Source organism: Neovison vison, chromosome 11 (genome assembly GCF_020171115.1).
Source record: "Neovison vison isolate M4711 chromosome 11, ASM_NN_V1, whole genome shotgun sequence".
In the NCBI taxonomy this organism is placed as follows: domain Eukaryota; kingdom Metazoa; phylum Chordata; class Mammalia; order Carnivora; family Mustelidae; genus Neogale; species Neogale vison.
The window spans coordinates 71,566,028-71,591,004 of NC_058101.1; the positions used below are offsets into that span (position 1 = coordinate 71,566,028).

The 24,977-nt window shown below is 35.6% G+C and overlaps 1 protein-coding gene across 1 annotated transcript in view; it reads left to right on the forward strand.

Moving 5' to 3' along the window:
• Nucleotides 1-17,159, forward strand: part of MGAT4D (MGAT4 family member D) — a 44,272-nt gene extending 27,113 nt beyond the window's left edge. The window contains exons 7-12 of the mRNA XM_044225953.1: nucleotides 3,468-3,581; nucleotides 5,243-5,318; nucleotides 6,638-6,752; nucleotides 9,789-9,919; nucleotides 15,419-15,526; nucleotides 17,094-17,159. Of these exons, the coding sequence (XP_044081888.1) occupies nucleotides 3,468-3,581; nucleotides 5,243-5,318; nucleotides 6,638-6,752; nucleotides 9,789-9,919; nucleotides 15,419-15,526; nucleotides 17,094-17,159 (610 nt within the window). The remainder of the gene's footprint in view (nucleotides 1-3,467; nucleotides 3,582-5,242; nucleotides 5,319-6,637; nucleotides 6,753-9,788; nucleotides 9,920-15,418; nucleotides 15,527-17,093) is intronic.
• Nucleotides 17,160-24,977: the final 7,818 nt, after the last annotated feature.

The following is a 24,977-nucleotide window of genomic DNA, read 5'->3' on the forward strand; positions in this document are numbered from 1 at the left end:
AAGCATTCCCTCCTTAAAGGATTTGCTTTTCTCTGTGAAAGAAAGATAGTATGTTGAGAATGGGTGATTTATTGGCAGTGAACTTGATCTTGAGGATGGTAGTGAAGCCTTGAAGTAGATGATGTGTGTGGAGGGAGATAGAACTGGTAGAGATTAACTAAAACACCCTTGTATGTCTAATTTTACCCAAAAAAGATTCCCCAGGGAAAAAAGTTGTCTCATACTTGAATCCTTAAAATGTTCTCATATTCCAGGATAGCCTCTCTTGGTTGCTTTATTCTGCCTAATAAACCACTGTTTGAAGAAGACACATTAGCCTGAAATGACTTAAATCTATGCTAGTTTTGTGTCCTTATAAGGGAGTCTTCACAGAATCTGTTACAAAGAAGGCAGAGCTTTGCAAACAATTTCTAGGGATATGTTTTGAAATCCTTTGAAGATGACTGAAAAATTACAGTACATGGTTACTTGTGGAGATCACAAATAAAAATACTACTTGGTGCATAAAAACACTTTTATACACTATAAAATATACAGTTTTGCTATAAAATATACAGTCAATGTCATTAACTAGAATTTTAGTTAGACTTAATGATCATGTGTGCCAGAGAACGATGTCAGATGATTCAAAAAGAGATTCTTGTGATGATGAGACTGTTAATGTCAATACAGGATAAAGAGTTGGAATAAAATTATTTTATTTTTTGTGAAAATAGAATACAACTATAATTTTAAAATAGATCTTATAGAATATACAATTTTAAGTGAAATTGTATCTAAGTTAATGTAAACTCGTAGCTTTTCATTTCTATCCGTTAATTTTTATATATTTAATTTAGCCAAAACTCTTTGCTAGGTCTGCTTATTGGGGTTAAGGAAAGATTGCTCTGTATTTTATTGGTCTTAAATTTGAGACTGTAATTGTTAAAGGACCCAACTAAGGTTATATATAGCCTTATATGAAACTGTATATAACTATTACTTTATATAAAACTATACAGCTATAAAGTTTCCACTTTTTTATAATCACAAGGTAGAATCATTCATTTATAATGGCAACAATGTATAATTATACCATTTTCCCTAGTCACTGGCAGCTAGCAATTCTGGTATCATTATCTCAAGAACTTTTGATGCTATCCATAACCTAATAAGCTAGAAAATATTTAAAGAATCCTAGAAAGGTGTCCCCACACAGGATTTCAAAGGTCTTGTTTAAGACAGACTGAGTAAAACTGAGTCTGGAATCTTTCTCTTTATTAGTAATGGGAAATTATACCATCAAGATAGAAATTATTTGGCTCCGTGGGTTAAAGCCTCTGCCTTCAGCTCGGGTCATGATCCCAGGGTTTTGGGATCAAGCCCCGCATCTGGCTCTCTGCTCCACAGGGAGCCTGCTTCCTCCCCTCTCACTCTGCCTGCCTCTCTGCCTACTTGTGATCTCTGTCTGTCAAATAAATAAATAAAATCTTTTTTAAAAAAAAAGATAGAAATTATTTGTAACTTGACTTTTGTTGCCTTGGTACTTTGCCTGAAATTTTCTGGAGGATAAAATCTACTTACAAGCATCTGTAATCCAAACTTTTTGTGATTGTATTCACTAGCCTCTGCTATTCTAAATTGCTATAAAAAGTTACGCAATTTAACTTTTAAAAATGTAGCTATTATGTTAGTGATTTTTACCCCAAACCAAATAGAAATCCTCATTCTTTTCTTCCATACCAATATTTTCTACTCCTCAAGGAACATACTAAAATGGATTTTTAAAAAACTTTTCGGGGATGCCTGGGTGGCTCAGTCGGTTAAGCAACTGCCTTCAGCTTGGGTCATGATCCCAGGGTCCTGGGATCGAGTCCCACATTGGACTCTCTGCTCAGCAGGGGGTTCTGCTTCTCCTTCTGCCTACTGCTTTCCCTTCTTGTGTGCTCGCTCTCTCCCTCTCTCTCTCTCTCTGACAAATTAATGAATAAATAAAATCTTTTAAAAAATAAAAAAACCTTTCTATTTGATATACCATAAAATCAGAAGAGCCAGTAAGCCTTTCATCCCCTGTACTCACCCATTTACACTCCCACCTAAAAAAATAAATAAGTAAGCAAACAATAACTCTTCCATTGATACATAGAGCCTGGGAAGAATCTATGTCTGTAGAAGAATTCTTTCCTTACCCGGGTATGTATTGCTATCCCAGTTTTACAGATGAAGAAACTGAAGGTTAGAGAAAGTAAATGACTTGCTCAAAGTGTTTTAAGTGAAGGATGCAAAATTTGTAGAGACCCTTTTCTGGGTCTCACATTCTCTCTAGCACTGCTAGAGGTTGCTGCTGCTATCCCATGCTCATGATACATACCTGTTAGGAAACATCTGGAAACCATTTAAAATGCAAATGAAAGGAATACAATTGTCCACATTTCAATGGCACAAAGAGGCAACAAGACCACATGTTTTGCTGTCTGTAAGTAAACTGAACAACAGAGTCGCGGTGATCGGGCACCCACAGATTCTGAAAGGGGCAGTGAGATGGTAAGATGATGATATGCAATTTATGTAGTGATTTGTGGACTGAAGAGTCAGAAGCAAGTTTGTACTTCATGGAATTATTCACGTTAATCCAGTGTGAAGACTCAAATTCAACCGGTGTTGTTGAGGGAGAGCTGTTATTTAACTGACACATGGTAACAGATTCATGCATAATAGAACTGTGCAAAGTGAGGACTACTTATTTTGCACATAATAGAGATTGTGCATATAAAACCCCATCTTGCTTTTTCACCTATTAGCATAAAACAAACATTTTCTTGAGACTTTAGCATTTCAATAAATAATGTAATGCCTAAATTTAAATCTCATTTAAAGTCATATTATCTATGTCTAAAGGAAAACCATTTAATGCTCTACCTGGTGTGTCCTGTCCTTTACCTTGATGGTACAAGATGTGTATTACAGGTTTTGTGAGCAATATTTCATGCTTTTAGTAATATCCTAGTTGGTCTATAAATATTAACTTTAAAGATTCTGAAAAGCATACATAGTCATCCAATGAGTTGTGGACAAGTCACACTCATTAAGCAGCTATGAGGCTATTCAGTAGGATGTTTACTAAACTCAAAACTATGCACTTTAAAAAGTCATCTAATGTTCTATGCTAACTCGTTAGTTCCATTATTTTGAATCTTTTAGAGTACATACCTGATTGTAAACTTGCAAAATTTCAAAGTGCCTATAATTTTTACAAAAGGAAATTAATTTTATACTGTATTTTTTAACTTTGTTAGGTTGCATACTAATTTGTAAAAGAAATAGACTAAAGAGTATTAGTTTCAAAATGTGGATATCATGTATTAACATGTGAAATAATTCAAATACAAATGTTATGTGGATATGCACAAAGACATTCTTTTAAAAATATCTGTTATTTTGGTAAATCAAATATTAAGTTGCAAGCTTCCAATTACTTCTTTTTACAGATTCAAAAGGCAACTAAGGTCTGGATCATTAGAAATCATTTCAATACCTGCCTTTTTTTATCCAAACATATTACACGTCAAGCAGTCAACTGAGGACTCCGGAAGATCAGAGAGGTATTACGTACTACCTTAAATAACCCCATCAGATGTCATGTAGGAACAGGCATCCAATAGACCCCATCTCAAACCACAGCCAGCTCCCATTAGCTTGCAAGAGCTGACTGTGCAGCTCTTCCCAGTCTGCGTCCAGCAGCATCAAGTCGGTAGCATGGAATCAGCCATGGTAGGAGCATTTACACCACAGAGATGGGTAAAGCACAAACCGTGGTTCACCCTCACCCTACTCCCTGAAGAATCAGTTGTTAAAACATTTACCACCAGCACACCACTGAGTATCTGTGTTTGCGTTTTCAGCCAATAATTAGCAAGGGTGTAAGGAAGGGGGAAAGCCTGGGGTTATAAATTATTACAGGTACATTCTAGTTCCAGTTTTTTTGTTTGCCATAGGTCATCCTAGACAGGTAGTTTAGACTTTGTCTTCTTACCTCCCTCTGCTTTCCCTTGTGCATAATAAAATCTACAATATATATTTGGAAAAGTCATTGTAAGAATAAAATATAATATTTATGAAATAATTTTGAAAAAAGGTCTATACATGTATAAAGGATCACTATTGTTTGATTATAAATGTCATAGATATTATAAGAAGTGTAATGATTTGGTTCCTCAAAATTACTAGAGTAAAAGAAATGTCAGAATTCAGAAAAAAGTTTGATCCCAGAAAACTTATTAGCTCTGTTTTGTTTAATGGTAATAAATGGTATGTCAGAATCTGGAAATCTCTTAGGGATTTTCCTTTGCTTTGAATTCAGTAGTCAGTTCTTAGAGTCATAAAGCTGGGAGACATTGTAGGTCCTGTTTTTCCTTCTGCTTTTTGTGCCTCCATCATCATTTCTTATTTATTTATTTATTTTAAACAATCTCTCTCTGCGTTATCCCCCTTGTCTCCATTCCTCTGCCTTGGACTTACGTCAGGCCACCCATGATCTAGCCTAGCCTGGCCTCTCTTCCAGTTCATTCTCCCATGTGTAGCCAGAATACCTTTTTCATAAGAGATCAGGTCCAAAGTTTCCTTCCTGATCTTGTCTCTTCCCATAGCAGCTTTTCCATCCTCTCTCAGTGCTCTGGATCTAAGGTGACAACACTTTCTCATGCGTTTCATGTCTTGGCAATACTGATCCTCCCACTGAATGCCTGGCCTCCCGATCCACCGTCCCATCTTATTTTACGTCATCATTGCCAATGTCTCTGTAGAGCACTTACCTAATCGTTCTGTTTTTTTATCTTTTCTGTCTTTTCATACTGGATTATGAAACTCAGAAGGGCAGAACTGCATTGTGTCTTGCTTTTTGTGTGTTCAGGAAGTGGCCTAAACCTAGCTTAGTATTAAATTAGAATAGAGTTTCTTCTTATTTTTATTTGAACAAGACCTAAGACCAGAGATACTATTAACTTTACTACACAGGTCAGAATTCAACCAAAACATAAAATAGGTAGATTATGCTTCTCCTAGTGTAGTGACGGCAGATAAGGTCCACTGAATAAAGATGGGAAACATTTTAATACAACTTTTCAATATAACATATTATTGCACTTACTGTAGATAGTACTCTATGTTAGCAAAGCATAAAAAATTGTTTTAATTACTGAAGTGCGCTTATAAATAAAAATTATATAATAATGCAAATTTTAACAGACTTTGTTGCTGTCTTTAGTTGGCGTATCAAACAAGTACTGGATTTTTGTTTTTTGATGCTATATGCCCAACCCAAGGCCATGTATTATTTACAGGTAAGACCATGGTGTATGTGTGTGTGTGTAATTTAAAGTGGAAGTATTATATTCTTCCCTCTTTTGGTTCCTTCCTTCCTCATCATGTTCCTCCACCTTACTTTGTATTCAGGAAATACTTAATATATTTAAGTTCCAAAAAGGAAGTTTAAAGTTGGTTTTATGTAAGTCTTCTTGTTGGATTTACAGTTAACAAAGGAAATTTTAGTTACCTGAAGCAAACTGTAAAGAAATTCTCAAATTAGGAAAAAAATAGAAATTATGCTCCTTACGTTTCTCTTCCCACAAATTTCTTACATTAGGCAGACGTATTTTGAGCACTTACAGTATGTCAGACAGTACGTATGCTTACCATTGGTACCCTACATAGGCTTGCATTGTATGTTCAACCCAGCGTTACAGTGCCTTTTTGTATTTCTGAAATAAAGCAATTATATATAGATTGAATTCCCTGAATTCTGGTGTATTGTTAAATAATAGTGTTATGTTTCCCAGCAGTGAGTGTATGCCTTACTATGTGTGACAATATGTAGTTGTAAGAAGAGTTTGCAAGACATCATTGGAGAAGAGAGAATGTTAGAAAAATGTCCGAAGCAGGGTCCTCTCTTTTACTGGAAGGAAAAAAAAAAAATCTTTTGATTCCTAGTTAGTGGAATGTAACAGAAACACGAGATCCAGCCAATGAATTCTTCCCAATTTACAACAATGCAGTTCTCTTTTGTGCTCTGGTCATATGCTTGAGGACTTTCACATTTTTCTGAATCATTTAGGAGGTTTTTTTAATGCATAGATTACACATAATATATATCAGATTTAAAAGAAAGGAAAATTCTAGTTTTCCTTTCCCCCTTTCTTAGGGAGAACTATTCTTGGGCTTATGTGCACCATCATTCTACCCAGCTGGGGGTGGATGAGAGTGCTGGTTCCCTTTTGTCATCTCTTGGCCAGCCACCCTCTCTGGCGATAGGACTTGGCACCTGTCATCTTGAACATAAAGCTAGTTGGCCTTAACTTAGAAACGGAAGTATTTAAGGATGAAAATGGATTCAGGTAAGCCATTTTTTTTTTTCAGTGAGGATTTAGATTGAGTGTTCCATATTATTATTTAGGAAAGAAACCTATCATCTCTGGTCTCAGAATCCGAAAGTGAAAACTAACAGTAAAAACCATCAGCAACTTGAACTAAAAGTAAAATTAACCTCATAAAAATATTTTCTTCAGTGTATGCTGTTGAACGTATTTTCAATTCTCAAATGAATGCAACTTATTCAATGGAAGTATCAAAGTTACTAATGACTTTTTGTTTTTTTTTTTCCCAGCTAGAAGATGATATCATAGCTAAAAAGACATACTTTACAAAAATCACAGATTTTGTGCATAATATCACTTCCAAAAATTGGTTTTATATTGAGTTTTCAATTCTTGGATTCATAGGTAAACAATATATCTATTTTTAAGCACACAATAATCTTAAAAGTTCTGAAGAACGTATCAGTTTGGGATGCCTGGGTGGTTCAGTTGGCTAAGCGACTGCCTTTAGCTCAGGTCCTGACCTTGGAGTCCTGGGATCGAGTTCCACGTTGGGCTCCCTGCTCAGTGAGGAGTCTACTTCTCCCTCTGACCCTCCCCCTTCTCGTGCTCTCTTTCTCTCATTCTTCCTCTCAAATAAATAAATAAATAAAATCTTAAAAAACTTAGCAGTTTGTTAATAAATGGAAAAAAATGGCATGATTTCTATAAAGATAATTTTTAAGATAAGATCAAATTCAAGTATCTAGATTTCAGAAAATGTATTTTCAAACCAATTTTTTCCTAGGTGGACAATATAGATTAGCAGGTTGACATATACATATATGTTATAAAAATGCAGGAAAGATACCACTTGCTAAGTGCTTGCTGAGAGTCTGCAAGTTCAGTGACTAAGGCGTACTTCTCGATTTTATGTAGAAAAATAGTTTCAGATTACATAGAATCTCATAGAATCTCAAAGAATTATTTAGTCCTAAGTTAGAATCCCAGAGAATTAGTTAGAATTCCAGAGAATGGAATTCTAACTTAGGACTCCTGTATTAAATTCCTTGTCACTTCCGGTATGCCAAAGCTGACCTACGTAGAAAAGTATAAAAATATATGAATCGGACCCACCACCGAGAGTTCCTAAAATTGTGCCCATGATGTGATTTTTTTTTAAAAGATTTTATTTATTTATTTGACAAAGAGAAATCACAAGTAGATGGAGAGGCAGGCAGAGAGAGAGAGGGAAGCAGGCTCCCTGCTGAGCAGAGAGCCCGATATGGGACTCGATCCCAGGACCCTGAGATCATGACCCGAGCCGAAGGCAGTGGCTTAACCCACTGAGCCACCCAGGCGCCCCCATGATGTGATTTTTAAAACCATTTCGTCTATGAATTTTCTTTTGCTTCCTTCCACTCTCTCCACTCTTCCTTCTACACTTTTCCTTTTATTTGAACTTTGAGGTAGCAAGTCGAATGACCTTGCTCATTTCATGGTGCACGTCATCGTTTCTTCATGCAGGAGCCTTCTCTTATTTTATTCTTTTATTTTAGGCCCAGTCCCTACTCCCACTTCTTCCCATCCCCCCAACAGGTTTGTGCTCTACTGTGTTCAAAGAATACACATAAATATACATGTATTCCTGTCAATACTTGGTGTTTATCGCATTTGTACCTGCTTAAAGTTTACAAAAACAGGTGATGTGTGATAAGCTTATTCATGCCCCTTACATTTTTGTCCTTAAAACTAGATTTTAAAACTGCCAACATGTCGATTTATGCCCGTTTAGTTTATTGTTCCTCCTGCTGTTGCATAAGCCCTACATAATAATCCATTTGATATATCCAGCCTCAGAGTGGTTGACCTTGATTGCTTCTAACTCCCTGCTGCCACAAAGAAATGAAGTGGCATATATGTCCCCGGGAGCAGAACCACGGAGAACGAATGTAGCAGTGTCTCTACGTAGCCAGATTGCTTTGCAGATTGACTGTACTGTTTATACCCCCCTAAACAGTGTGTAGGAAGGAGTTCCTGCTTCTCCATATGCTTGACAATATTTGATTCTTTCTGCTATTTTTTTTTTTTTTTTGCCACTGGGAGGAGTGTAAAGCATTTCCCTGACTGCTTGTGAAATGTTATTCATATACTTACTTGATTACCTTCTTTCCCATACTTTTTTGTTAAGTGTTGTAGAATCCAATTTTAAGACCTTATTTTGCTCAGCTTTGATTTAAATAAGAAGAAGAATGATAGGTAGCAGTAATACCTGATGAGCTTGAAGAGGAAGTAAGCTTATTGATACATTACTCTGTGAACTATAAATTACTTTTTATCTTTTCCACCGAAGTCAGGTATGAGAAGGATAGAGAATATTCACATTCTGATCATAAGAGCACATTGAACAGGAGCACTAGATATGTAAAGCTGAAGTCTTATTTAAGCTTAAGTTTATAAAGGTTTTGTTTTCTGTTGTTATAATAATAATAATTTTCTTACTCAATATTACCAAAACTATGAGTTTGCTAAGCAGAATTTTATAGCATACTGACAGCAGATAAGGAAAACACAAACACTGAATCAGCTATTTCTATCGTTAAATCACTTGGTCACCGTATATACTGGTGCCAAAAAAATTAAAATACAACTATACACTTCACTAAGTAACCCATACAGGCTCAGCTCCTAGTGAAAAAAACTGAAGCATGCTCACTTCCTACCGGCATGTTTATTAAATGGTTAGATGTTTTTTATACTATTGACTTTGAAGTGAAAATTTACCTGAATTTTATACCTTCAACTTCATTTTAAAATTAAATTAATTTTAAAATTAAAGATGTAGTATATTAGGAAAAACCAATTAGACCTAATATTGTACTTTAAAATACAGCAAATCTTGAAGAATCACAAATGTGAAATAGAAATAAAATTCGTATAAAATGATGCTCAAATACTGAAATAATACAGTACTCTAATCACAAGTGTTAAACATAAAAAAATCTGGTAGATTGATAGAGTTCTACAAAAGTCAGGTTATAAATCAGTTTCTGTAAAATTAAGTAAAAGATTAAAGCTCCTATAGTTTTCATGTTATTTATATATCTTTTATTATTATGTATATATCTTTCATTTGATTTAGAAAATTTATCTCATTGGTTATCAAAATTGCCTAAGAGTGTTCACTATACTAAACCTGCTTCACACTTCTTGCCCAGAAATGGTAATCATTAATACTTAAACAGATGTATTATTTTGTTTTATTATCCTTCAACTTCACTAATACTTAAAGCTTTATTTATTTTGAAAGAATATGATCTATTTAATCTTTAATGATTTGGGGGGTCTTTTCTCATGTTAATAGAATGAACAACTGTATATAAGTGTTATTTTATGATATATTGTTATTTGGATTTGTAAACACTTAAGAGTTATTTGGATTTGTTTACTTTTTCTCCATAGGAAAGCTGTTTAAATCTGAGGACTTAACTGACTTTGTACGGTTTTTTTTAATGTTCTACAAAGATAAACCCATAGACTTGCTCTTGGGGGACATTTTTCAGGTAAAGATGTGTAACCCAGGAGAAACTCCTGTGAGTATTTCTTTACTTTGTAAATGCAAAATATTTTAGGAAAATACTATCTGTCTAATGTAGTTCCCTAAAATTTGTTCACCAAACTAAACCTGATGAATGCATTCATTTTTTGACTTCCGGTATCCAAAACTTTTATTGACATTTATATGTACTAAATGAAGTAATGAGAGGCCACAAATGTAGTGAAAAGTAGAAAAAAGGAAACAACAACAAAAAAAACCCAAACAAATAATAAAATGATGGATGTAAATTCAGATATGTTGATATTTACATTAAATATAAATGACCAAAATATTACCAATTAAGAGAGAGTTCATCAGAATGGATTAAAAAACACTATGCAATTACTTGCTGTCCACATTCAGTTCAAATATAATGATATACATAGGTTAAAAGTAAAAGGTATAAAAAAGAAATAACTGCAGACACTAATCAAAGAAAATCTGTAGTAGCTATATTAATATCAAAGTATACTTTGGTGCAAAAAAACCCAAAAAATTTAACCAGGGATCAAGAAAGATACTACGTACTGGTAAAAGGGTCAAATCACCAAGAAGATATGATAATCATAGAAGTATGTATACATTTAACAACAGAAACTCAAAATACATTAAGCAAAAGATGACAGAACTAAAGGAAAAAATAGATTAGTCTGCAGTTATAGTTGGAGACTTCAACGCTCCTCTTTTAGTAAGCAGCAGAGCTGATAGGTAGAAAACCAGCAAAGAGATAAAAGAATTGAACATCATCTACATCTGGATTTAATTGCTATTTTATTTTAAAGATTTTATTTGTTTATTTGACAAAGAGAAAGAGAAAGCGCATGTGCACAAGCAAGGGGAGTGGTAAGCAAAGGGAGAGGGAGAAACAGGGCTCAGGCTCAGTCCTGCACCTTGGGATCATGAACTGAGCTGAAGACTGATGCTTAACCTGCTGAGCCCCTTAACTGATATTTTAAAAACACTATGTCCAACAGCAGTAGAAATCATATTCTTTTAAAGTATGTATAGAACATACACCAAAATAGACATGTCTTGTATCATAAAACAAAGCTGGCAAATTTAAGATGAAATCACAAAAATAATGAGACTAAAATTTGACCAAGTGGAATAAAATTAGAAATCAAGAACAGGGGCGCCTGGGTGGCTCAGTTGGTTGGACGACTGCCTTCGGCTCGGGTCATGATCCTGGAGTCCCGGGATCGAGTCCCGCATAGGGCTCCCGGCTCTGTGGAGAGTCTGCTTCTCCCTCTGACCTTCTCCTCACTCATGTTCTCTCTCAAATAAATAAATAAAATCTTTAAAAAAAAAAAAAGAAATCAAGAACAGAGAGATAACTCAAAAACTCATAAGGATGTGGAATTTAAACAATACACTCCTGAATAAACCAAAGTGAAAGAGAAAGTCTCTAAAGAAAAATTAGAAAATACTTTGAATTGAATGAAATGAAAATACAACCTATCAAAATTTGTGAGATGCAGCTAAAGCACTACTTACAGAGAAATTAATCTTAGAAGAAACCATTATTTTAGAAGAGAAGAAAGATCTCACATTAGTAATTTCAGCTTCCACCTTAAGTCACTAGAAAAAGAAGAGCAAAATAAACCCAAATCAAGCAGAAGAAAGAGAATAATAGCTACGAGAGCAGAAAGAAATGGAACTGAAAACATAAAAGCAGTAGAGAAAATTAATAAAACCAAAATCTGGTTCTTTGAAAAGAGTAAGAAAACAGATAAATTTCTAATAAAACTGACAAAGAAAACCCCAAAACATAAATTATCAATATTAAAATGAAAGAGATATCATGGTATATATGTAGGTGTGTGTGTATCTAAATCTAACAAAATATGTAGGTTTATCTATATGCTGAAAAATTTGAACTGCTGATGAAAGGAAGAGACATACCATGATCATGGATTGGAAGGCTCAGTATAGTGAATATGAAAATGCTTCCTAAATTGATTTATGGACTTAATATATTCCAGTCAAAATCTGAGCAGGATTTTTTATGGTAGTTGTAGACAAGCTAATTCTAAAATTTTTAAGAAAAAGGAAAGGAACTGGTTTAGCTAAAATGATTTTGAAAAAGAAGAATAAAGTTGGAGGCATCACAGAACTCAATTTCAAATCTTATGATAAAGCTACAGTAAGCAAGACAAACATTTGTAGTAAAGAGGTAAACAAAAAGACCCATGGAGCAAAACAGATAATTCAAAAATAGGTCCACAAAATATGGCCAGTTGATATTTGACAAAGGAGCATATGCAATTCAATGGAGAAAGAATAGTCTTTTCAACAAATATATATTGGATTAATTGAAAGTGTGTGTGTGTGTATGTGTGTATGATCTCAACCCAAACATCACACTTGATACAAACATTATTTCAAAATACATCATCTATCTAAATATGAAACATAAACTATAAAACTTCTAGAAGAAAGTGTAGAAAAATATCTTCAGGCTCCAGGACAAGGAGAAGAGTTCTTTGACATGACATTAAAACCATGATCCATTTTTTTTTCATTGCTAAATTGGATTTTATCCAAATTAAATCTTTTGTACTGTAGATTTTACTGTTTGAGGATAAGGCACCATAGACTAGGAAGAAATATTTGTAAATTCCATATACAGCAAGGATTTGTATTCAGAATATATCTAAGATTCTTAAAACTTAACAACAGTGAAACAACCCAATTAAAAAATAGGTGCAAGACTTGAGGTACCTGGGTGGCTCAGTGGGTTAAGCCTCTGCCTTTGGCTCAGGTCATGATCTCAGGGTTCTGGGATCGAGCCTCACACTGGGTGCTCTGCTCAGCCGGGTGCCTGCTTCCCGACCGCCCCCCACCGCCCCGCCTGCCTCTCTGTCTACTTATGATCTCTCTCTCTCTGTCAAATAAATAAGTAAAATCTTTTTTAAAAAAAATAGGCACAAGACTTGAATAGACACTAGAAAAGCAGTTTTCCCCTTACTACAATAAGCAATGAACTTAGTTTTTCTTTATCAACAGGTTATTTGGGAGGGTAATTTGGGAAGCCAGCATTTGATAATACCATCTCATTGGTATTTCTATTAATAACTTAACAAATATTAGAATTTCTATTTCCTAAAGTTCAACTCCTCAACTAATTTTATCTGACTATAGTTTCAAATTAAATTAACCCAGGATTATATAGTTTACAGTTTCAAAAACAATCATTTAATGTAATATTTTCCTACATGTTAGCACCAAGTAGAAATGCATTTAAGTAAGTCTTCTGTTCAAAAAATAAAAACAACCTACTGAATGGGAGAAGATATTTACAAATCTGATAAGGAGTTACATATATTTGATAAGAGGTTCATATCCTACATATATAAAGAACTTATATACCTCAGCACCAAAAAAAAAAAAAAATCTAATTTGAAAAAATGGGCAGATAACCTGAATAGACCTTTTTCCAAGGAAGCCATACAGATAGGGGTGACTGGGTGGCTCAGCCAGTTAAATGTCTGCCTTTGGTTCAGGTCATGATCTCAGGGCCCTATAATCAAGGCCCACATCAGGCTCTTTGCTCAGCAGGGAGTCTGCTTCTCCCTCTCCCTCTGTGTGCACACTCTCTCAATCTCTCTCTCTGTTAAATAAATAAATAGCCATACAGTTGGCCAACGATACATGAAAAGATGTTCAACATGACTCATCATCAGGGAAATGAAATCAGAACCACAATGAAATAGCACTTCACACTGGTCAGAATGGCCAAAATAAAAAACATAAGAAATAACAAGCAGTGGCAAGGATGTAAAGAGAGAAAAACAACAACAACAACAACAAAAAACATCCTGTGTGCTGCTGTGGGAATGTAAATTGGTCCATCCACTATGGAAAACATGGAGGTTCCTCAAAAAATTAAAAATAGAATTGCCATATGATCAAGTAATTCCACACTAGATATTTACCCAGAGAAAAGCAATACTAATTGGAAAAGATACATGCACCCCTATGTTTTTGCAGCATTTTCCTGCACTAGCCAAATTATGGAAGCAGCCCAAGAGTCCATCCATAGAGGAATGGATAAGGAAGATGTGATATATATACCCAATGGAATATTATTCAGCCACAAAAAAGAAATCTTAACATTTGCAACAACATAGATGGAACTAGAGGGTATAATGTTAAGTGGAAAAAAAATCAGAAAAAGACAAATATGATATGATTTCACATATGTGCAATTTAAGAAACAAAACAAATGATCAAAGGAAAAAAAGACAAATCAAGAAATAAACTCTTTGTGGGGGCGGGGGAGGATCTGAGGGAAAAGGGAAGAGGAGAGACAGAATCTTAAGCAGGCTCCATGCCCAGCATGCAGACTTGACTTCACAACACTGAGATCATGACCTGAACTGAAATCAAGAGTCAGACACTTCACTGACTGAGCCACCCAGGTGCCCCAAGAAATAGATTGAACTATAGAGAACAAACTGGAGGTTACCAAAGGGAAGTAGATGGGCTGAGTGAAATAGGTGAGGGGAAGTAAGAGTGCAATTACCATGATGGGCACCGGGTAATGTATAGAACTACTGAATCACTACATTGTACTCCTGAAACTAATATGACTCTGTATGTTAACTACACTGGAATAAAAATTATGTTAATTTTACTGGAAAATGGCATCTGGGTAGTTCAGTCAGTTAAGCATCTGACTATTGATTGGGCTTGGGTGATGGTTGCAGGATCATGCGATCCAGCCCTGTCTCTGGCTCTATGCTCAGTGGGGAGCCTGCTTGAGATTTTGTCTCTTCCTCTCTCTGTGCCCCTCCCCACTGGGTGTTTACTCTCCCTAGTGTGCATGCATACACACTCTCTCTCAAATAAATAAATCTTTTTAAAAAATTGAGTATAAACATTTGAGATGTATTTTTATGAATTTTCTGTGTATACAGTATATAAAATAATTATCAAAAATCATAATAATTTCAGATGTTTTCTTCTAATAGGAATGGTATCACAGGTCATCTTTCTTATTTTTATTTTAATGAGGTTAACCAGATCTTTTTTCATAAAATATAATATTGGTTCTTCATTTTAATCATGTGTTTTTATATTTAAGAAGAAATTAAAGAAGATATAGCTCAGTTTAGGAATTAATGACTATGAAAAGAAAGAATAATGTAATCTGAGATAAATAGAAAAATATGAAAAAATTTCATCTATGTTATTGAAATAAAAAGAAGGGAGCAGAAGATTATAGTTGGTACAACAGTAGCCTGATTTTCTAAGGCAGAGTTCAGGAAAATACATGCTTTAACTAAAACCTTTTTATATCTCAACTTGTGTTTTATTATCCTAATGAAGGAAAAGTTAAGAAATAAAGTTTAATGTAATTTTTAAATATCAAAATAAAAACCTAATATAATACAAAAACTAACATAATACAAAATTCTGCCACCCATAAATGCAATCAAAAGGAGTATTTGGGTTGTTACAGAAGATTGTTGTTTCTCTTATTTTTCCCTAGGAAAAATGTGCAGAACGAAATAAACAAATTCGTATTCGATACAAGCCTTCTCTTTTCCAGCATGTGGGTATAGAGTCATCACTCCCTGGCGAAGAACAATATTCCAAAGTAAGATTTTGAAATGTATCTTGAGTAATATACAATGTCTCATGAACTTATAAAATATTGTTTATGAAAGGAGAAATGAAAACTTGAGAATAAAATATGGTTGTTTAAACATAATTCATCTTATGATAACTTTATGTTGGGCAGAGCAATTTTCTTTTCAAGACCCGAGTTACCTGTCATGGTAAGAAAAATCTAGCCTATGTAAACTTCTTTGTTTTACTGTTACCAGCTGTGCAATGCAAGTAATTGACAAACATGTTTTAAAAATCATAATAAAATTCACCATCTTAGTCTATTTAAAGTTATAGAATATTTCTAAGTAAAATGCCCCTATTATTGAACTGAAATGTATCAACATTCTTCTTTAAGATTACTGAGATCAACAAAATATCAATAAAAAATCAGTATTGTTTGATTTTTAATCATTCTTTAATTTGCCATCTTTTTTGGAAGCAATTTATTTGTAATTGACTTAACATCTTGGTAGGACAGAAGAAGCAAAGACTTCAGAATCAAAACAACTAGGTTTTAGTAATGGTGGCTTATGTACATGATATTGGGCAAGCCCTAACACTCTGTGCTTTTTTCATCTGTAAGAGAAGTTTAATTTTTTTTTTAAAAGATTTTATTTATTTATTTGACAGAGATCACAAGTAGGCAGAGAGGCAGGCAGAGAGAGAGGAGGAAGCAGGCTCCCTGCTGAGCAGAGAGCCCGATGTGGGACTCGATCCCAGGACCCTGAGATCATGACCTGAGCCGAAGGCAGCGGCTTAACCCACTGAGCCACGCAGGCGTCCCAAGAGAAGTTTAAATTAGATGATCTTTAAGATGTTTCCCACCTTTGTAATCTCTCCCTTCTTAGTTTCTTCACACGACAAAGCAAGTGATTGCTTTAACCCTTTGTCAATTAAAATGAGAGAAATGCACATACACATACTCCCATCATTTCATTCATTTTTTTTTTATGACCTGCCCTCTTTCCACCTTTTCTACTCCTTATCTCTATGTGTCTATTGCACTGCACTCTTTGGAACGCTGTCTGAAACATAGTGTGGATTCAGTAAGCCTTAGCTGTTAGCCGTTAGGCAAAGTGTCTAGATTAAAAGTGTTCATTAAGCAAAACAAACAAGCGCCAGGAATAATGAAAATTTAACTGTTATGAATGTTAATACAACAAATAACACCATGAAAATAAATAAAACATGGCCGCAGGTGATGCAGAAAGAAACTGTCTATGCCATTCTGTTTGTTGGTGCTATATAATGGGACTCTTTCCTTCTATTATATTTTTTGCTGGATAAGCTATTTTAACCTTACCTTTTGTAAATTCACAACAGACTAGAATATTTATCTAATCATTCGTAGTTTGATATTATAATCTAGCTTTTTTCTTTTTTTATACCTCACCCCACGTGAAATAGAAATAAATAACAATTTAATGATATGTCAAATGTGATTGTGTATTTTCCAAAATCTATATTATTTTAATTGTCAAAATTACTTAATTATATATATAATTATTTAATTATATTATTTTAAAATTTTCTAATAGGATATTTATTATTAGGAGCTTCATAATTCAAATACCTTCTTTAAAATTGATGAACAACATTCTTTGGAAAAAATGGCATAATAAGGATTAGTCTTAGCTCTCAACTTACTTCATAGTGGATAAGAGACTGTATCATATAAAAAAATTTAAGCCTTTGATAATATAGTAAGTATAAAGTAGTAAGTATAAAGATATATATATAGAAAATTATCAGATATTTGTTTTAGTAAGTATGAAACTGATATATAGAAAATTATCAGATATTTGTTGGCCTTAATTTATAATCGTGTTTTGTGTATTTTAAAATCATATACAGATAACTTTCTAATATACTAATATTTTGTTTTAGAAGAATGAATAAGTATTTTCCTTTCCTTTTTTATCATATACTGTAGACATACAATGAATTTGGAGGCAATAGATTTGAGTTTGAAGCCTCATTTTTTTTAAAGATTTTTATCTATTTGAGAGAGAGAGCGCGCACACATGCAAGCAAGGAGTGAAGGAGGGCGAGGGGCAGAGGGAGAGGCAGACTCCCTGCTGAGCAAGGAGCCCAATGCTGGGCTCATCCCAGGACCCTGGGATCATGACCTGAGCTGAAAACAGACACTTAACCAACTGAGCCACCAGGCACCCCTGAAGACTCATTCTTATCAATAGTTGTAACAATATGGATGAATCTCTAAAGTTGCATTATACTAAATGAAAAAAGCCAGATGCAAAAGACTATATACTGTATGATTCAATTTGTATGGAATGCTAGAAATGGCAGATCCTGATATCTCATTATGATTTTAATTTGCATTTCTTTAATGACCAATGATGTTGAGCATCATTGCTAGTTGCTTGTGTGTGTACATATATAAAATACATAGATTTTTACAAAACGCAGATGTTAATGACATGTATGTATATGTTTTGTGAAGTGTCTTATTGAGTATTTGACCATTTAAAAAATGGGTTGTTCACCTGTTTATTTTTGAGTTGTTATAATTCCATATATAGTCTGACTGCAAGTCTTATGGCTTTCTCTTTCATTTTTAAAATTTCATTTTCTTTCAATGAATGAAAGATTTTAACTTTGATAGAGTTCACTCCACCCAAACTCCACTCTATCCATATAGTTATGTCAGTGGTTAGCTCAGTATTCAGTGATTTTATGAGAATATAAATGCTATTTCCACTTAAACTACATAATATCCTTTATTTTTCCTTTATTATACAACTTTTTTTGGAGGTTTTTTTGAAGATTTTATTTATTTATTTGAGAGAGAATGAGAGAGAGAGAGAGAGCATGAGAAGAGGGAGAAGCAGATTCCCTGCCAAGCAGGGAGCTTGATGTGGGACTCGATGCTGGGACTCCAGGATCATGACCTGACCGAAGGCAGTTGCCCAACCAACGGAGTCACCGAGTCGCCTCTTCTTTTGGAGTTTTAAATTGATTTTATTTCAATGTAACTTATCACTAATTCACCCTTAGATTCCCTGTAAATTATCTAAATCTGTTCTTGGTATATTCAAACATTTAAAAATCATGGATAAATGTTGAATATCGTCAAGTGCTTTCTACATTTCTACTCCTTCTTAATCTTGAAAAATACCTCTTCTTCAGCCCTCTGACCAGTTCTAGAAAATATCTTAAGAACCGGGGGGTTGGGACGCCTGGGTGGCTCAGTTGGTTGGACGACTGCCTTCGGCTCAGGGCGTGATCCTGGAGTCCCGGGATCGAGTCCCACATCAGGCTCCCAGCTCCATGGGGAGTCTGCTTCACTCTCTGACTTTCTCCTCGCTCGTGCTCTCTCTCACTGTCTCTCTCTCTCTCAAATAAATAAATAAAATCTTTAAAAAAAAAAAAAAAAAAGAACCGGGGGGTTGATTTTCCTGTCTTCAATATCCCAAATCTGTATCATACTTGGTCTACTTGTTTGTTTAGTAAAGCACATCCTCTAGTAATTTCTTGAGAAAGACTGTGTAGGAAGTGAATTCTTGGAGAAGTAAAACATCTTGAAATTACTAGAGTCTGTCAAACTTCATTGTTAGGTTGGCTAGGCAAAGAAATCTGAATTCTGATTCTTGAAGGTATTCAAGAGTGTAGCCAATGAAAAGTAATTAAAGCCATTTTAATTCCTGTTTCTTGATATAAGAACAATTTTCCCATCTGTAAACCTTTAATATTTGTCTTATATTTATTTAAGGTTCTACAGTTTCATGACGATGGGTCTATTTTTATTGATTGTGATTCATATTTGGTAGAGCTTTTTAATGTGAAAACTCATGTTTGGATTCTGGAAAATATTCGCAAATTATTTTATTGATAAATTTTCTCTATTTTTTATGTTCTTTTTAAGGATCCCTGTTTTGACTGTTGGATTCCTTGGATTGATGTTTTCTCTCTCTCCCCTACTTTCTCCTTCCTGTTTTCTTTCTATTTGCTTCACTTTCTGAAAATTTTTGTAAATTTCGTCTTAAATCCTTTTTATTAGTGCTTTTTTGGGGGGAGGGCAGTTTTCATTGATTGATTATTGTTTTTGTTATTTTAGCCTTAAAATAAGTTCTTGTTCTTAGACAGGAACCCCTTTTGTGCTCCTAATGCCATTGTCCCCTCTTTCAACACTCAGTTCTTATTTTATGATTGAAATGCTTCCACTTAACCCTCTGAGGATTTTAATAGTTCTTTTTAAAGATTTTTTAAAAATTTCTTCTTCCTGTAAGTTTCTATTTCCTCCAAGTTGTTTTTTGTTGTTGTTGGTCTCTGTTCCTCAAGTTGCTGAAGGTTTTCCATGTGTATGTAGTGATACAGATTGTACGTTCAAATGGAGAAAGCTGGTTGGAGGCTCTGAACACATGGCAGAACCTGTCAGTTTCACTGTCGGAGTCGGAGTGGCTAGGCTCTTTCCCAGAGAATCACCTGTGTTAGTGCCTCCCAGTCTTGCTGTGTGGGCTAGTCAATTTGCTAGAGAATCGGGGAGCCAAGTGGGTAAAGATAGCTGGGCTTTCGGTGTTCACTTTGTCAATATTTACTTATTTGTTCTGATTTCTTCTTCTCCTCCTCCTCCTTCTTCTTTTTTTTTTTAGATTTATTTATTTATTTATGGGCAGGGAGCCACAGAGGGAGACTGGGAGAGAGAATTTCAAGCAGACTCCCTGGCAAGCGTGGAGCCCGATGCGGGGCTCAATCTTACAACCCTGAAAACACGACCATGAGATCATGACCTGAGCCAAAATCAAGACTTAATGACGGACGGACACTTAATGGACTGAGCCACTCAGGTGCCCCTATTTGTCCCCTTTATCATTATTATCCTTACCCTGGTTTGAGTCTAGATACATACCTTATGTTTGCCTTTTCAGAGAATTATCCTTCGGGAGTGAAGAAAAGATCATCACCTGGTTCCGAGGATATTTAGAGCTTAACCCACCACTGCGACTTGCAAGCCATCCTCTTAGTTCTACCCCCTCTTCACCTCCGTTTCTAGCAGTAGGGGGGGTTCTGCCCTTGGGTTTGTGCTTCTCTGCTCCCCACTGGCAGCTTGAGACACAGCTCTCTCATACCTCCATTTGGTTGCCATTGTCTGCTTTGCCATTCTGTCTGTAAGGTCATGCATCTTCAGCTGGCCCTTATGGTTAAGTGTGATTTCTAGAAAGAGTGAAAGTAAATACTTGTATCTGATTCACCATCTTTATGGGGCATCCTGCTGGTTCATTCTTGAACTTTCACTTTTTGGCTCATTTGTTTTTTAACTTCCAAAAATAAAATCTTAATTTCCAGGATTTTCAGTTGATTCTTTTTATATACACAATATCCTTCCTATCATTCAGAGAAAATTAATTTACACTTAAACAGTAGTATATTAGTATATGTGTAATTCATTATTTTAACTGCTTCTTATACTTATTGTCAGTTGTTAATTCTACATCATTGCCATCCTCCTTTCCATTCTTTGCTTCTCACAGTAAAATTGGGGGAGTACACCTCACAGAATGTCTTTCCCTCACAGAGTGCTGTGGTAGGTTGTCAGTGAGAGGTACTCTCAGTAGACCTGGAAGACAGCGGCCAAGAGGCAAGAGATGCCTGCTGTAGACAGGAATTTGAGTTCACACTTGCTGCCTGGCCAGCTGAGATCCCTGGTGGCTTCTCCTGGCTTCCAGGGTTCTCATAATGGCCCGATATTCTGCTGAGAATTTCCAGTTTCCAGAAGTGGCTTCTTGACATTTGCTCCCATGACCCTTCTAAGAGTTGAGTTCACCTCTAGTTCACTCTAGCTGCATGAAGCAGATTTCTTTCTTCCAAATACCTCAAGTGGCATCTGTTTCCTTGACTGAACTCAGATTCTTGGGATCTGCTGCTTCTTGTGTTTCACATACCCTCAAACTTAAATTTTGTTTCTTACTTATTGAAATTCTCTGTTGCTTTGTCCGTGAATGTTGAGTCTGTTTTCTGTAGACTTTCTCCAGTATTTATGGGAGGAATGGGCAGTCCAGGGCTCACTATGTGCAGAAGCTTTTCTTCTGAGTAGGGAAGACCCATTCTTTTTGAGTCTGGTTTTCTTCTTCACAAACACCTGTACTCTCTGCCCTGCTGGGCAATGTCATTTGATGTCTGCTGCTTGGCATAAGCATGTATGTTCCAACTGTGACTCTGCAACTAATTCCAGTGCCCCTGCCTGTTCCCCTGTAACCATCAGCTCTGAGCTTGGGTCATCCTTAGAGCCACGCCCACCTTTCTACTAACTGGCTCCTGTGTGGTTTGGAATTTGAATTCCTCCCCTTCTAACCAAGCCTCATCTGCGTCCCATTTAACATTCCGTCTGCGTGGTTTATATGGATGGGAGTGTGTTCATGCCTAATTACCTTTTGACACTTCAATAGTAAAAGGGGCATATAATATATAATCAAAAGTATACATTATTTATACACATACCACTTCAAGGAAATGTGGCTGCATTTCCATGAAGATGACCCTGCATTCTATGAGTTTCAGTTAGACCTGCATCATATTAAAAGGTATTTTTCTTTTTTTAATGGGACTGAGATGGGCAAAAGCTTGAAGAAGGTAGCTCAACTGGTAAATTTCCCGGGAGCCTTTATCTGTTGTGCTCTCAGGCACCTGTCTTTCTCTTTTACTCGCTTCTTTCAGAATGTGTCCCTTTGTTCCTTCAAGAACAAGAAGACCACCACCACCTCATAGTTTCCCTCCCACATTAGGATTTGAAATGCCTTCAGCATCCTCCATTGCAACCACATTTCCCTATCCAAAACAGTTTCAGGGAAATAATGAGCTGTCTATTTGCTAAGAATTCTAGATACTTAAAATTAGATGTTTCCAAACTGAGGAAAGAGTTAGAGAATAGATTACCCCTTTTATTTTCCAAGGCTGTATTTAAAAATGGAATAAAATTTAATCATATAAAATTTTTAGCTTTGTTTATATTTTTCAAGCAATATGCCCATATCTGGCTAAAAGTGAATAAAAAGGAGCTTATAATAAGAGGCAACAACCCCCTGTACTTCCCCAGCCTTATCTCATTCACCAGAGGCAATGACATTTCATCATTTCTGCTTTAAATGCCTCTGATAGTTTTCTTTATATTACTAAATAGTACGCTTATGCTACGAGATTTTATTTATCCACATTATTTTTCCTGCAGTACAGATGCATATTTAGCTCAGATACTTGTTCACTTTTATTATGTCTTAGTCAGTTTCAGCTGCTATGACAGAAAGACCACAGACTGGGTGGCTTACACAACAGAAATTTATTTCTCATAGTTCCAGGGATTTGCAATCCCAAAATCAGGGGGCTGCCAACATGGGGGATTTTGATGAGAGCCCACCTCCTGGTTGGTAGACAGTTGTCTTCTGACTATATCCTCACATGGCCAAGAGTAGAGAAAACTCTAGTCTCTTTATCCCCTTATAAAGGCACTAAACTCATTCATGAACCCTCTGGAACTAATTATCTCTCAAAGCTGCCATTTCTAAATACACTGAAGAATTAGGTTTCCGCATATGAATCTGAGGGAGGGGAACACAAAATTCAGTTGATAACATGTTAATAACTTTAATTATTTTGCCCCTTTTCTAAGTTCTCTTTTCTGAAAGAATAATCAAATAATCAAACTTACTGAATTGATCTCCTATGTGTCATAGCTTTTATTCTCTATTTTAAAGAAGATTTATCTTTTTGAGAGAAAGAAAGCACATGAGAGAGAGTTAGAGAGAGCATGAACAGGGGAAGGAACAGAGGGAGAAGCATATTCCCCATGGAGCAGGAAGCCAGAGGTGGGGCCTCGGGCTCTATCCCAGCACTCCGGGATCATAACCCAGCTTAGCCACACAGGTGCCCCTTTCTACTATTTCTGTCACTTGTTTTTTCTATGTACTAGATGGGTTCCTTGACTGATTTTTCCTATGAATGTTTTATTTTTATTTTGTTCCCTTTTTTCCTACCACCTATTTGTTTTGTTGGTACAATTTTCCTCAAATCTCAGAGTATTAGATCTTTTCATGAAAGATTTTTAAAGTTCTCTTCTGTATTCTGAATGAGCTGGGGTTTTTTTGTTTTTTGTTTTTTTTTGTTTTTTTCAGATCAATCTCCTTGTGTGTTTTTATCTGTCTCTGTTAGGTTGCACCCTTTCCTCAAATATTTAGTGATTCTTGATGGTCTGGTGGTAATAGGAGTCATTTATTTCCTCTTCTCCTCTCCCCTCCCCTGACACTGCATTCATCTTCATATTCTTTTATAAAATATAAAGGAATGAGATTTCCTGAAAGTCTTTGGTACCTGGGTAGAATTTGTCAGTTTATAAACTCTGTTTTACAGTATGTGCTTGGCTAGGTTGTGATTGTTTTGTGTTGGAGTTTTTGTGTTTTTTTTTTTTTCCTGTTTTGTTTTCCCAGTGGTTTGAGAGAAGGGGCAACAACATGCCAAAATATAGAGAGCTTTGTACTGCCTGAGCTAGTACATCCAGGCAGCACATTCAGCTTTCCTCAGAGAAGACTGTACATGAGTTGCCTGGGGCCTAAAGCCCTTGCTGTTCTTGGGGACTGTGGGTGCTCCCCCCACAGACCCACTTCCTTCTCCAGGGCTAGCCCTAGTTGGGCTCCCATCTTTCCTCGAATTTGCTGTCTCCATTCTAGCCCCATTCCTGGTGCCAAGGTTACAGATTTATTGGCTCCGCCCGTCAGTCCCCACGCTTCCATCAGATTTATGTCTCGTTAATTTAATTAAATGTCTCAGAGCCCCTTTCATTCTTTACATTGTTTGGAGTTACGTCTTTTCAGCTCACTTACTATCATTTCAGTGGGGCCTAGCTGTCCACCACCTAGAACCAAGAGTTTGGATATTATATTCCAACTTTCTTCCATTTTTAATTTTATTAAGATAAAATTTACATTCATGACCCCAGTGAAATAAATGTCACCCTCTTTTCTTTTTAAGATTTTATTTATTTATTTGACAAAGGGAGACACAGCGAGAGAGGGAACACAAGCAGTGGGAGAGGGAGAAGCAAGCTTCCTGCCTAGCAGGGAGTCGATGCAGGGCTCGATCCCAGCACCCTGAGTTCATGACCAAGGCGAAGGCAGATGCTTAACCCACCAAACCACCCAGGCACCCCTCCCCTCCTTTCTTTAACTATGTCCAACATATCAACAAGTGTTGCTATGCTTTCCTTAATATTCATTTCATTACCTCTTTAAACAATTTTTATGTAAAATTTGTTCCTTAACCAGTTAAATTATATATTACACTTCTCATAAAACTTTAAAATGTAAGGTAAATTTTCTATAGCTCATTAAGGAGAAAAAGAGTTTGGTTTATTTCTAGTCATCCAGCTTGTAGCTCAAAAATAATAATTCAATAAACAAAAAATTTTTCTTAGTGATAAATTTCCTAGG